Source organism: Taurulus bubalis (assembly GCF_910589615.1).
Source record: "Taurulus bubalis genome assembly, chromosome: 9".
Lineage (NCBI taxonomy): Eukaryota > Metazoa > Chordata > Actinopteri > Perciformes > Cottidae > Taurulus > Taurulus bubalis.
Genome location: NC_136597.1, coordinates 15,005,110 through 15,017,702, shown reverse-complemented (window position 1 = coordinate 15,017,702; position 12,593 = coordinate 15,005,110). Strand labels below are relative to the sequence as shown.

The window sequence follows — 12,593 nt, the reverse complement described above, 5'->3', positions numbered from 1 at the left end:
CAGAAAGAATAGCTTTGCATTATCTAAAATATTTTCAATATTATGTCTGAATAGCTAGCTGATTTTGACAATAATGTGGATGCTACGTTCAGAACGAGACTAAGAAAGCAAAGAAAAACATATTTCTGTCCTTTACATAATGTTGTCAGACAGTAAGAATAATAACAACATGAGTCTCGTCAGTGGCACAAACAAACACTCTTAGTGGACGTTCACTGCCGGTGAGGAAATGCCCCGAGCGATTACATTGCAGCCCGTCTAGCGGCTGCCACCTGCAGTGCTCTGGCTCAATACTGTACCAGTTAGTCACTTAGACACTAGTTGAAGCATGAAAAATACCAAAGTCACCCTTTGGTTAGTTTATATTTTTGTGTCTTTCTGAGTCAGTCTGTGTCATCGGATTACAAGACATCAAACATGTTTATCAAACGTCAAAAACACAACACCTTCCGGTAACACATAGATGATTACATTATATGTACCTTCATTTAACATATACATTTGAATGCAAAATGTAATACATTGTCACCTGCAAAGAAAGAATATCTACAGGCCTGTTTTAAGTTCATCCTGAAAAATAGATTTTTCTTTAAATTTATGTTTTTGAGCACCATTTACACAATCTTCTGACTGGCTATTTACTTATTCTATCAAATACACCTGTGTCTATAGCCCATCTGCATTGTCCACTACCCTTTATAGTGTTGTTTCTTTTGAGAAAATGTAACTTTAACAGAGCCGAGAACAATAAACATCTTCTTTGCCCAGCCACAGTGCATGTCTAAATCTTACGCTTCATTAATCCACTGAATTAAAAAAAACAAAGCTGTCGCTGTAACTGTAATGTTATTTAAGACAATTGTCCTTTTTTTACGACGTATAACATGACTGAAAAGAGAATGTGCTTACACTGTTTCTAGAAACATTTCAGTAATCTTCCTTGTTCACTCCAAAACCACCATACATTGGGCTGATAACCAGTGCCAGTGGGTCACAGGGTAAAGACGGACAGAAATCAGTGCTGTATTCACTAATTTAGACTTGGATTAACCCACCTGACTCACATATCTTTGGAATCTGCCTCTGATTATGTCTTCAGATGTCTGATGATACATAAATCCCACTTCTTTCAAATACTTGCCAAGAAGGGAACACATGTCTGAACAAATACTCGGACCACAAAGTTAATTTTGAGCCACGGTAACAGCCACAAGTTAAGACCCAGCCTTTCAGCGGGAACATTTCGCTTGGCTTTTCTGATGTCTGCCCCTCATTCCATATTCAGACTTCACTAACAGCTCCGTAGTGCCAATAAATCCTCTCTGACTGAAACCAGCGCATGTTGAAAGATGTTTGGTTTCTGTTCATTGTCCTGAATTATTAACACGGTCGAGGAAGGGGCATTACATAAGGGTTGTGTTTGAAACATTCAGTTTTCATTTTAAGTCCGGGGAAAGAATATCCCACGTGCGTCATGTTCAGGTAAAAGAGAAAATGTCTTGATGAATGATGAGAAATAATAAGGCCTCCAAAACAGTTTTCTAAAATAGATGGCATGCACAGTCCTATTGTTGTGTCTCAGAAAACTACGACCGCATACAGGATGTGCAGAAGGTGATTTGTTAGGACCAAAGGCACATGGCAACAAGGTTAATAATTGTTCTGGTTGTTTTTTTTAATTCAGCAAGGGTATAATCACTACCATCATCACCTTCCAACTTTGAATACGGTTCACATTCAATCCACATACCATAAAAGATAACAATTTTCTGTATTCACAAAATTGCAACAACTATATTCCATGACCTGATCTGCAGAACAGACGGTACAGACATGCTTTGTGTTTCAAAAGCTTGCAATGTTCCAATATTGTTGAAAAAATGTATACAGCTTGCAGACGTATTTCTTAAATCCTACCGGTTCACCACAACTTTAATTCTAAATACTCACCAGTCAAGGACCAGCATGTAATTAGGTTTAATTGTATGAGCTATTGAAAGAACATATCTATTAAAGAACTGCACACCAAAGTAACAGTATAAAATTAGACACAAAGAGATTGTTTTTGTTGAAGGTGTAGTAGCTGTAGAGCTATAGACTCGACAAGAACAACAGATGGCTTATTTAAAAAAAGCACCGCCTGAAATTTGTTTGCATGGAAAACCTTGCCAGTAATGTTCACTGTGACATGAACACACAGTGCATGTGCAATTCAGGCAATTTTCAAAATCAGCTAATAAGTAAATTAAAATAGCTGCCCATCATCAACAGGGACCTAACAGTTGTGTGGAAAAATAATCCACTCCTTCTATTTGCCGTTTAAAGTAAATATGTATGTATATATATATATATATATATATATATATATATATATATATATATATATATATATATATATATACACAACTTAGTGACACCATCGAACAGGAGTTAAGATCTCACACTTCCATCTGGCCACTTTGAAAGGCTTCTGCTGGGTCAAAGCAGAGACTTGTGAAAAATCAGAGCTATGTCAGGAATGGTCATCTGACAGCAGGGCTGGAGAGGTTCCTCCACTCTCGCTGCTGTTCTACACACTTGGTACAAACAACAGCTGCAGCATGCTCACACTGAGCCAAATGCTGACACCCCTGGCAGAGGATCCTAGTTCTACCCCGACCCGGCACCACACCCTAAACTAAAAACGTACCCAGCACTCTCTTTAAATGTTGTAAACCGATCCGAGGTGCTCTTCTTTCTAATACCTAACCAAATATCTCATTGTAAGCCTACATTCTTGTGATCGTCCACAAGCTACGAACACTAAATATTGTACCATTTTGTAACTCCAAACTGCATTTTGTCAGAAATGCAGTTTGGAGTAAAGCGGGCTAAGTGACAAGGGAAGAGTTAAACTCCACCTGCCTTCGCCTCTCACACAGCACATTGCAGCCATGACAGGCTGTCCGGTCATTGTGTACTGAGGACTTAGTGGGATGTCATGGCCCGAATACCTAAAGGGTTATGCTGGTCTAGGCATCTTACAGACCTTCTCCAGCCTTATAAGGCCTGCCAGAGCAGTGGGGGGAAACAGATGCACCTGTCAATAGAGGGAAGGAAACAGGATGAAGGAGGGCTACATAGAGGTGACAAGTATAAAGGAAATGCCGCGTTTATTTACCTGTCAAACTCAGTTGGACAGCTAATTGCCACGCCTGGTAATACTCGGGTTGGTTTCAAGCACAATCACCACACTGTGAATGCTGCTGAGCCATTTCCCATCTCTCAAACATGCATTTAACAAGCATATAATATGTTTCATCTATAGAGATGAGAAACACTTGTAATCCCCTTTGCATGCAGTCGAAATATAGTCAGGCAAAGGCACCATTAGTCGATGATAGTGACAACTGTCTTGGACCAATCACAGAAGAATACGCAACTATCCAGCTCGCGTGCTAAGCAGGAGGCCTATTGGGCAGAGCTACAGAGAGCTAATAAATCTCTCCGGGAGGAGTTACCCACTGGGCTTGAGCCCACACCACTTGGCACTGAAAGGTCTGTGGTATCCAGCATGCCACCTAATGAGATGCACACAGTGATATGATTAACCATCTGCATCCTTCTGCAAGCTAGCAGAGCATGTGATGGAGATGCTGGACAAGACATGAAAATGTCATGTAGATCTAACTTCACAGCGCACGAAAGGGAGGTATGTGCCCTCTCCAGTGTCCTCATGATGGGAACATTTTCAATATACTGCATGACTAAAGAGAGCGACATCAAGCTTGCAGAATGGTGTTTTGTTAGGGTTATAAAGTTGGAGAATTCCACTATGAGGACGTACCAGCAACAAGCAATTCTTCTTCTCTTAGAAACCATCTACTGTCTACTCTCCTAACAGTCAAATGAAAACTCTACCAAGTAGATGCTTACAGGAGATACACTTTAATCAAGCAGAATGCAAGTTTGCCACATGAGCCCGGACATGTTGTTAGCTTTAGCAATATGCTGATCCAATAAGAATCAATACAGATAAAGCAGGGAGAGAGGCTTTATTGTGAAAAACAGCCATTAAGTAAACCCCTGCATTTGGGGAGGTGCTACTCAATGTTTTATATGTGGTTCATTTTGAATGAAGCATTTCACAACCTGTTGCCTCTACTTCTATCGTATGCAGTGTAGCTGAATCCTCAAAAGCCATCTGGACTGACTGAGTCAGAACACTCATATAAGTACTAACATAGATTGACATTGTTTTTCCACAATGCAGATACAGTAAACAGTGTGATGATGAGCATTGTAGAGGGTATGAAAAATATATCACACAAACATGAGCTCAAGTGTGTTATGATATGACTGCTTGACCTGAGGCCGTTTACATCCAAAACCAGCGAAAAATATAATAAAACTCTATATGCATCAGACACAACCGAAAAAATAATTTCACACATATGCTTATTTACTTTCTTGCAGAGTTAGATGATGAGATTGATATCAAACCCATGTGTACGTGCAAAGTATGAAGCTAGAGCCAAGAAATAATTAGCCTAGCTTAAAACAAATAAAGAATGTAAGCTTTAGGAAACAGCTAGCCTGGCTCCAAGCAGAAAAATCGTCCGAGCAACACTGCTAACGCATTGTGGTTTTATGAGGGTGATGTGCCATAACCATATCTCGATTGAATGGAGTAAGCGGTTTTAACGTCAAGCCACCAGCATAGAGTCTGAGACAAATGCTATGAAAAAACGCATTTTTTAAGTTGTTTTAAGTGTTATTAAATAGACAATATATAATGTGTTATTGAGCATTTAAAACAATGTACGTTGTTTTAAACATTGGAAAGAACTAGGCTAGCTTCCCCCCTCTGCTTCTATGCTCAGTGATGGTAACGTCTTCCTGGATGACAACCATCAGTTCTCACCAGAATTGTCAAATTGTTCCACAAACAAAACATTTATGCTATCATTAGAAAGATGATATAATCGCATATGAATACACACAATGGGTGTTTAATCAATGAAATAAATCCAACTGAGTGTAATAACAGGGGTTGTTGTCTGCAAACCTGCACTGGTGGGCCTCTGTGGTCCTCCACTTGAGCCCACATGCCTGTGCAGGGAGGCCTGTGGAGGGGACAGCATCCCACTGTCACTCAGGGAGGCCGCGGCTGCTGCCAGGGCCTGGCTGCCCAGAGTCCCTCCTGGCTGGTACATGGCATTAGGATTGGATACAGGCACTGCCACATGCATGGAGAAGTTCTGCTGAGGCAATGCTGTGGGCTACAAAAGGGAGACAAACACACACAGAAGTTTACACACAAACACACTCAAAACCCAAGGTCTAATGATGAATCTGTTGGGTCAGTGGTTGTCATGGCATCATTAACAGAGAGCTTCCCTTGAGGGTTTGCTTTAATAAACAAGGACATACAGCACTGCACATTTTAAACTTGGCTGTTGCTTTATAACAAAACATTTCAAGAAACATTTCTGCCTGACATGAGGGCTGTTGAGTGACACCATAAAACCTTCCAAAACGTTTATTTTCATGAACATCATACACAAAGATTACACACAAATCTTCAGTGAGACCGCAACACACAGAACACTAAAACACATGCATTCAGGTGATCACTTTGGCATTGCAGCAGTCAGCACTACATGTGTACTTTTTGCCTTTTGAAACACCATTGTGTTTCTGAGAGCAGCAGAGAGGGGGAGGCGGGGATTCGCAACTAGAATCGTGACTCACTTGCATTTACCTACAAAGTACTGACTGTGCAAAGCGTAAGTGAGAATGACAGGTGGCAGTGAGAACGTTTCATCATAGCATTATCTTGTGAGCCAGTCAGGTGTTATCATTAGTTTGTTAATGGCAAAGTGATGCTCTTCATGTCAGGAACATAGAGAAAACGACTGCTTAGTAAGCACTACGTTCTTGCAAAATTCTAATATTGTCACACATGATAAGATCACAAAAGATTTGTGGTATTTTAGAGGGTGAGCCATTGTGGTTCTTGATGAAGGAGAGGGAAGATGCTAAATGATAGTGTAGTGTTAGTGTGCTCTGGGAACACTTTAATGCTGGAGCTGTTCAGGAGTAAGAGATATTTTATGCTAGAATGCATTGAGAGAGAGGTAAAAGAAAGATTCAAAAGGGTAAATTGTAAATGTTACATGACCAAGGCACTGTTTTTTTTTTTATGTTAAAAGATAAAAATCAGGTTTGAGATCAAAATGTAAAAAAAACACTGAACCTGCAGATATTTATGATAAACTATCAGGTTCTTACTAGTACATATTTACTGTACATTCCTGATGTGTTTAAATAGCGACTGCTGTTTGATTTATGATAACATGACCATGATACTAGGGTGTAATCTTTCCAGCAGAAGCATGCAACATTTCACCTGTTCACATGAAATGTGATCTTATCAGGGTGTGCCAAAATATCAGTTGCAGAACAAATCAACATAAGAAACAAATGCACACCCAGTGAAGGGGGCATTCATCTTAAACTAGAGTAGCTCTGAAAGAAGTTGACAGAGGTTCTGGGGGGGGGTAAAAAAAGAGGAAAAAGTTAAATGAAAAAAAGAGTGAAAATCCTTTGTGCCACAAAGCCAAGCAAAAACGTTGCATTGACAGTACTTACGATTTTATGATTTCTCATCATATTATCAAACTCCTCATTAATTTTTTTATACTTTTCTTCTGTGTGAGGAGTGAGGACATATGAGGCATCGGGGTCCGGGCTATCACAACCTCTGTGTTCTTTCTTGTTTAGCGCCTGTAGTGAACATCAACATAAAGACAGGAATCAACACAAAACAGTAGGAGACAAAGGAAGTACTTACACCACAGCGCTTGTACATTAAATCACTCTCTTCGTTTAGTTTGCCGAAATGGTCGTCCATGAGGGGGCTGTGCCCAAAACAGTCTTCAGGATCAGGACTAGCACAGTCATTATGGCCTTTGTTTCTCAATTTCTGAAAGGAAATTGCACAATTGAAGAGAAACAATATAGCAGTTGTGTTTTTGTTACGCAATATATCAAATATAAATCAAACATGTACAAACATCATTATCTGTCCTCCAATGTCTATATTTTGTTACAGTACAACACGAACAGCTGCTACACTAATTCTAGGCTGAACTGTAGTTCAATACAAGGCTCTGCAGCAACTGACATGTCCCTCTATATCCTTTTACCCTTCAGAAGTGTTCAGAGAAACTAAATATTGTCCTCTTGCCTTTTCCTCTTTTCCTCTCTCCTTCTCCTCCCTCCCAAACTTCATCCCTTTCTGTTCTTCCTTCTCTTGCTGCAAGTGTGTCTTTGCATTTTTCATTATGTTTCAGTTATCATAAACCAACGAGCTGGAAGAAACCCCTGCATATGAACATCCTACAGTAGAGCACTTTAAGACAGTCCCAGTGTGTAGTTCAGGATAGTTGTCACTTGTCAATTCATCAATGTTAATGGGGAATAAAATGGATAATCAAATGTGGTGAAAGATGCTTATTTGAGCATGAAATTGAGCAATTATTGTAAAAGCAAAGCACTCATAAGTACATACAGTGGTGTGGCGTAATAAATAGCCTATTCTAACTTCAAAAAAGAAAATAAAGAAAAGATGTCATACAACTTAAATGCAAGTGCGCAGTGCTTTTTTGCTCACTTTCTTACAGGCTGTTCTCTGCTCCCCATTACAGCTCTGAATAGCGGTGTTAACAAGACTTGCTGACAGCATGTGACAGCATGTGATATCAAGGCAGTGTACATCAAAACATGATTTATGTGTGGCTCTCAAGGTTCCTCTATCAGACTACTGCAGGTCCACAGCAGCGCCCTGCCCTGTCTGTGGGCTGCCTCGGAGGCCTCGTGTCTACAGGAAGGTCACTGACTCCTGTGGATGCAGGGGTCAGAGTGTGAGCCAGACGAGAGGAACCTACACGCACTAATGAGACCGCACTTGCTGTTTCTGGTCTTCATCACCCGAGAAAGTGGAAAATGTGTGTGTGTGTGCATGTGTGTGTGTGAAAGAGGGAGAAAGAGAAACTATATGAGTAGGAGTGTGTGTTGCACATATGAGCAGTGTGTGTGTGTGTGAGTGGCAAGTGTTGCGGGCGGGGGTGTATTTCTACAGCTGCTACATCCTATGACAGCGATGTGACAGTACGTTTAGGTCTGTGCAGACAATGCGGCTAACCCAGCAATGCTCACCACAACCTCAGTTACATTTCCTAAAACCTTTGCCATGGCTTTATGAGAGTCGCGCATAATATCATTGCTCATTAAAACCAGATGATTCTAAATCCCTCGCTGCCCATGCATTCACATGCAGACATTGTATCAGCAATGTACGTTTCAGGGCACAAGAATGTTAATATATAGAAACATGACGCTGTGCACAGTAATACAGAAGTTCAGTCAGACACCCACATCTCTTCACCTATATGAAGTGTTGACAATGCTCAGAGAGAGAGAGAGAGAGAGAGAGAGAGAGAGAGAGAGAGAGAGAGAGAGAGACCTCTAGATAATGAATGGCCAGCATTGTAACACTGACGCATTACTGTTTGGTGCGGTACAGAGCAATCGCATTCTTTTCATTCTAAGAAAACGCCTTGCTGGTTCATTTCCTGTTTACTGAATGAACCCTCTTTAGTTAGGGACCTGAAAGGTCTGTGTTTACTGTGGTTAAACTATGCACGTTCTCCACCAGTGAGCCAAAGATCTGATCTCAACCTGCAAATTTAGGTTCCAACTTGCTCATTATGGGAATATCTTGGTCGGACTGGTCGGACACGGCTGCGTGAGATGGGCAGGGCTGCTCTACTTTCACAACAAGCCTGGCCAGCTTTCAGTACGCCGCACCCACCAGCCCAAGCCATTTAGGGAGGGGTTGCAGCACCACAGTGGGTGAGCGGGAACCAGATAGCGGAAAACAAGGGCAGGCAGCAATCAGAGCTGTTCCATGAAATATTACATGAATCGCTAATACATATTATCGTCACAAAGATGCATTGAAGGTGCTGTGTATGGACAACATTCGTTAACTGTCGCTGTGGCGTTCTGATGCATAAAACATTGAAGGCCTGGGAAAGCATGGCCGTAATTCTTTGTTAAATGACTTGGCATGTTTTGAGTGTCCCACAGACGCTGCCCACAGCTCCCAGTAAATGGATCATTGGATCAGCACATGGCCAAACAGGTGTCCCTTTTCCAAACACCTGTCAAGATCTGGCTCCCCACGCTGGCCAATCAGAGGCAGCGGCGGAGAGATATGGCCGTAGAAGGTACCGCATGAAGCCCTGAAGGCCACCCGACCCCCGATCAACTTTGCTCTTACATGTCAATGCTGCAGACTGCTCCAGACACGACAGTGTTCTGACCTAAAATAGAGGAAAACTTACTGGACATGAAAAGCAGTTTCAAAATGCCTCTCAAATGTTGAATCATGTTGTCGGGTTTTAGCTTTGGAAAGTAAAGTTGGCTGGATGTGAATACAGCTGAGGTTGGGATTTTCAGTTGCATTTCTAATGAAAGATATGGGCTGTTTGTTGCAGGAGGGGGGCTTGAGAGAGTATGGACAAGGGAACTTGTGTAATCTATTCACAAGGTCCTGAGAGGCTCACAAAGATGAGTGGGAACAAGGCCAGCTGCTATTTTCTCACAGCAGTCCAAACCTGTATTGATAGAAATTTGGCTCTTCAAATAAAAATGAGACTCCGAGTGGCTGACGTCAAACCAACTGGGCACCATTGTCTGCACATGTATGTCTGCATGTCCATCAGTTTTCTTGTGTGATAATTGAACTTCTCTTTAAAAAAAACATTTTCCATTGCAGGAGGCCTTGAGGCTTCTTTATCCTGAAGAAAACATTGATTTGTCATCTCCACCTGAGCCCTGACTATTAACCTACAGTATAGCTGTAACCATGGGGAGCATTCAGCACAGTAAATGCCTCTCCACATTTTCAGTATATTTTTGGACAGAAGTCCAACCTTGCAAACCACTTTGCTTTGATATAAATGTGATTTTTGTTTTGCCTAATGAGTACCTTAAGAACTGCTCTGAAGATATATATATATATATATATATATATATATATATATATATATATATATATATATATATATATATATATATATATATGTATATATATATATATATATATATATATATATATATATATATATATATATATATATATATATACACATTTCTTACTCAGCTCAATTCAGGACCTTAGATTTACTTTTAACCCTTGTATTCACATTTTTCTATGGCAAAATTGAAGCAAACACTATTCCATGTATTAAAAATAAAACTCAAACCATTGCATAAGCCACCTACATCACCTGTTTCTTGAGGAGTACTCACAGTGAAATGGGCCAGAGCAACGTGCAATGCTGCTGTGAGTCTTGGAAAACAATTTCAGCCTAATGTTCTCCCTCTCTTGTGTCAAGAGAGCTTTCTGCATTTAACTTATTCATGTACTGTACAAACTGTACGTGAACAGAAGGCAGGGTGAATGGAGAAAGATAGTGGTTCGGTATAAAAGCTGAACTTCAAAATGGTGGGGGAGATGGCTGAAAGGACGGCATGAAGAGGCTGTTTCTTCCATTGTGGCTGAATCACATCAGCGTTCACTTACAGGAGCTTTCACTATTGGTAGAGCACCACCTGACCTATGACTGGTGCACCACTGCTCTGATTACAGGCCCCTCAACAGCAAGATGGCGAAACAGCTGGAAATGACCAGAATGTTCCAAAAGTGGAGTGCCACAAGAATGTTTAATGCATTGTTCCAGCCTTGCCTAAAGTACATAAAAGCTATATTTTAACTGATTGTTGGGCTGCGGCCTCCCTTCACCTCATTTCAGCCGGGTCTCCTCGCCCTGCAGTTGCTGTGAATTAGCCCTTGTGCCCACTGCTACACTAAGCGAGGTAGCGTGCTAATCCTCATGACATCACCATTGTGTCCAGGCCGTTCCATCTAATGTGCTTATCAAAAGGCTTCTTTGAGTGTGAACGTACTAGGAAATCAGCGTGGGGAGGCGGCTGATCGGAAAGCTTTTATCTGCTAAGGAATATTTGCTCTTATATAACATCTTAAGAGAATTTCACTACCATCATGTTCTCTTTCCCCTGTGGTGCTGTAGTCTTCACTTGAGGGGGATAAAAGCCTCTTTTGGTTGGTCTTTGGTGGGCACTGTAAACCATGGCTTAGCTCTAAGTTACTGTAGGATGCCTTTCTCGTTTCTCTCTCTCCATTTTTCCACCACATAATGTCAGTTGAAAGTGAGGGGGCAATTAGATAAGGATACCTCCGTAATTCCCAGACATATCTTTTTTAATCTCATGAACATTACACATTACTGACTGATATGAGGATATGAGGCTGGATTCATGTCCTTCCTGTGACTCGCTCTATTGTCTCGTTACACAGTGGACAGGAAGAGCAGCAGGAGGGGGCAACTCGACCGTCTGCATTTTATTTTGATATTATTTTCTTTTCCCACCTGACAGAATGACAATGGACAGACCACAATGAACTGTGAGCTCAAAGTCGGATTGTATTGAGATATTAATCCAAAATGAGTCATGCTCACAAAATATAAACCAGAGATAGATACATACATGAACAAACTAATCATATTCTATATTGTATACTGCAAAGGATTACCTGCATTTGACCAACTAAATTGGCAATTAAAAATAGCCCATCCATCTTACCGAATAAGAGGAAATTGCTGTGCAGTGAGCAGTCCCTTCAGAGCGTTCTGCTCTGAGACTGTGGTGAATGACTGATGTGACAAAGCTATTAGCCGCCACAGTCAGAGGGAACAGTCTCAATCAGCGGACTGCATACTTTCAGTATAGACAAGAGGGAATTCAACTACAAATTGAGGATAAAGGCAAGCCAATGTCATCATTATGTACAGATTAAAAAGAATGAGAACACACTCTCTGTTCCCACTCCACATAAAGAAAAGGTGGCACCCATTAAAAACTAATCAGACTGAATTACACTCCAGCTAAAAATATTAACATACAGATTATTACAAATCTTTCAAACCGTTTCTACTCCCTGTCTCTCTCTCTCTCTGTCTCTCTGTCTCCCGCTCTCTCTCTCTCTGTCTCTCTCTCTGGTCATTGAGTGGATCATTAGCTGTCAGGGCCCTTGAAACCATACCCCCAACCCTGAACTCCCATTCCTGCTCGCCTCTAAAATATTCATAAGGACAATTAGGAGTTCCGATAAGGCGAGTACGGAGGGCTGGGGGGCGTACGGCAGAGACGGCAGGATGTGCCAGCAGGACGTCTGTTCTGCAACACTCTATACCCAGACCACAGACCTGTCCTCATCAATCTGAGACACAGCAGCCTCCCTCTTTGCCCCCAGTCAGGCCAGGCAGTCAGAGGAAGGTGGCACAGTGCCAGCTAACCCCCATTCTCCTTCCCCACCCCAATCCCAGCAGGCTTTGCTCTGTCCTCGCCCCTGGGCAGGAGGGGTTGGCCGCACAGCACGCACAGAGGGAGGAGGGGGGCACAAGGGCAAGCTGATTGTTGCACAAGCTAACTCACAAAAGCCGCTGTGCACGAAAGCA

At 41.6% G+C, this 12,593-nt stretch overlaps 1 protein-coding gene across 5 annotated transcripts in view; it reads right to left on the bottom strand.

The window, feature by feature from the left end:
- mef2aa (myocyte enhancer factor 2aa) overlaps nucleotides 1–12,593 on the bottom strand; it is a 59,523-nt gene that overhangs the window by 9,059 nt on the left and 37,871 nt on the right. For all 5 annotated transcript variants that reach the window (XM_079223526.1, XM_079223529.1, XM_079223528.1 and 2 more), the window contains exons 4-5: nucleotides 6,634–6,768; nucleotides 5,048–5,261 (exon numbers count right to left, since the gene is read on the bottom strand). In XM_079223526.1, the coding sequence (XP_079079652.1) occupies nucleotides 5,048–5,261; nucleotides 6,634–6,768 (349 nt within the window). The remainder of the gene's footprint in view (nucleotides 1–5,047; nucleotides 5,262–6,633; nucleotides 6,769–12,593) is intronic.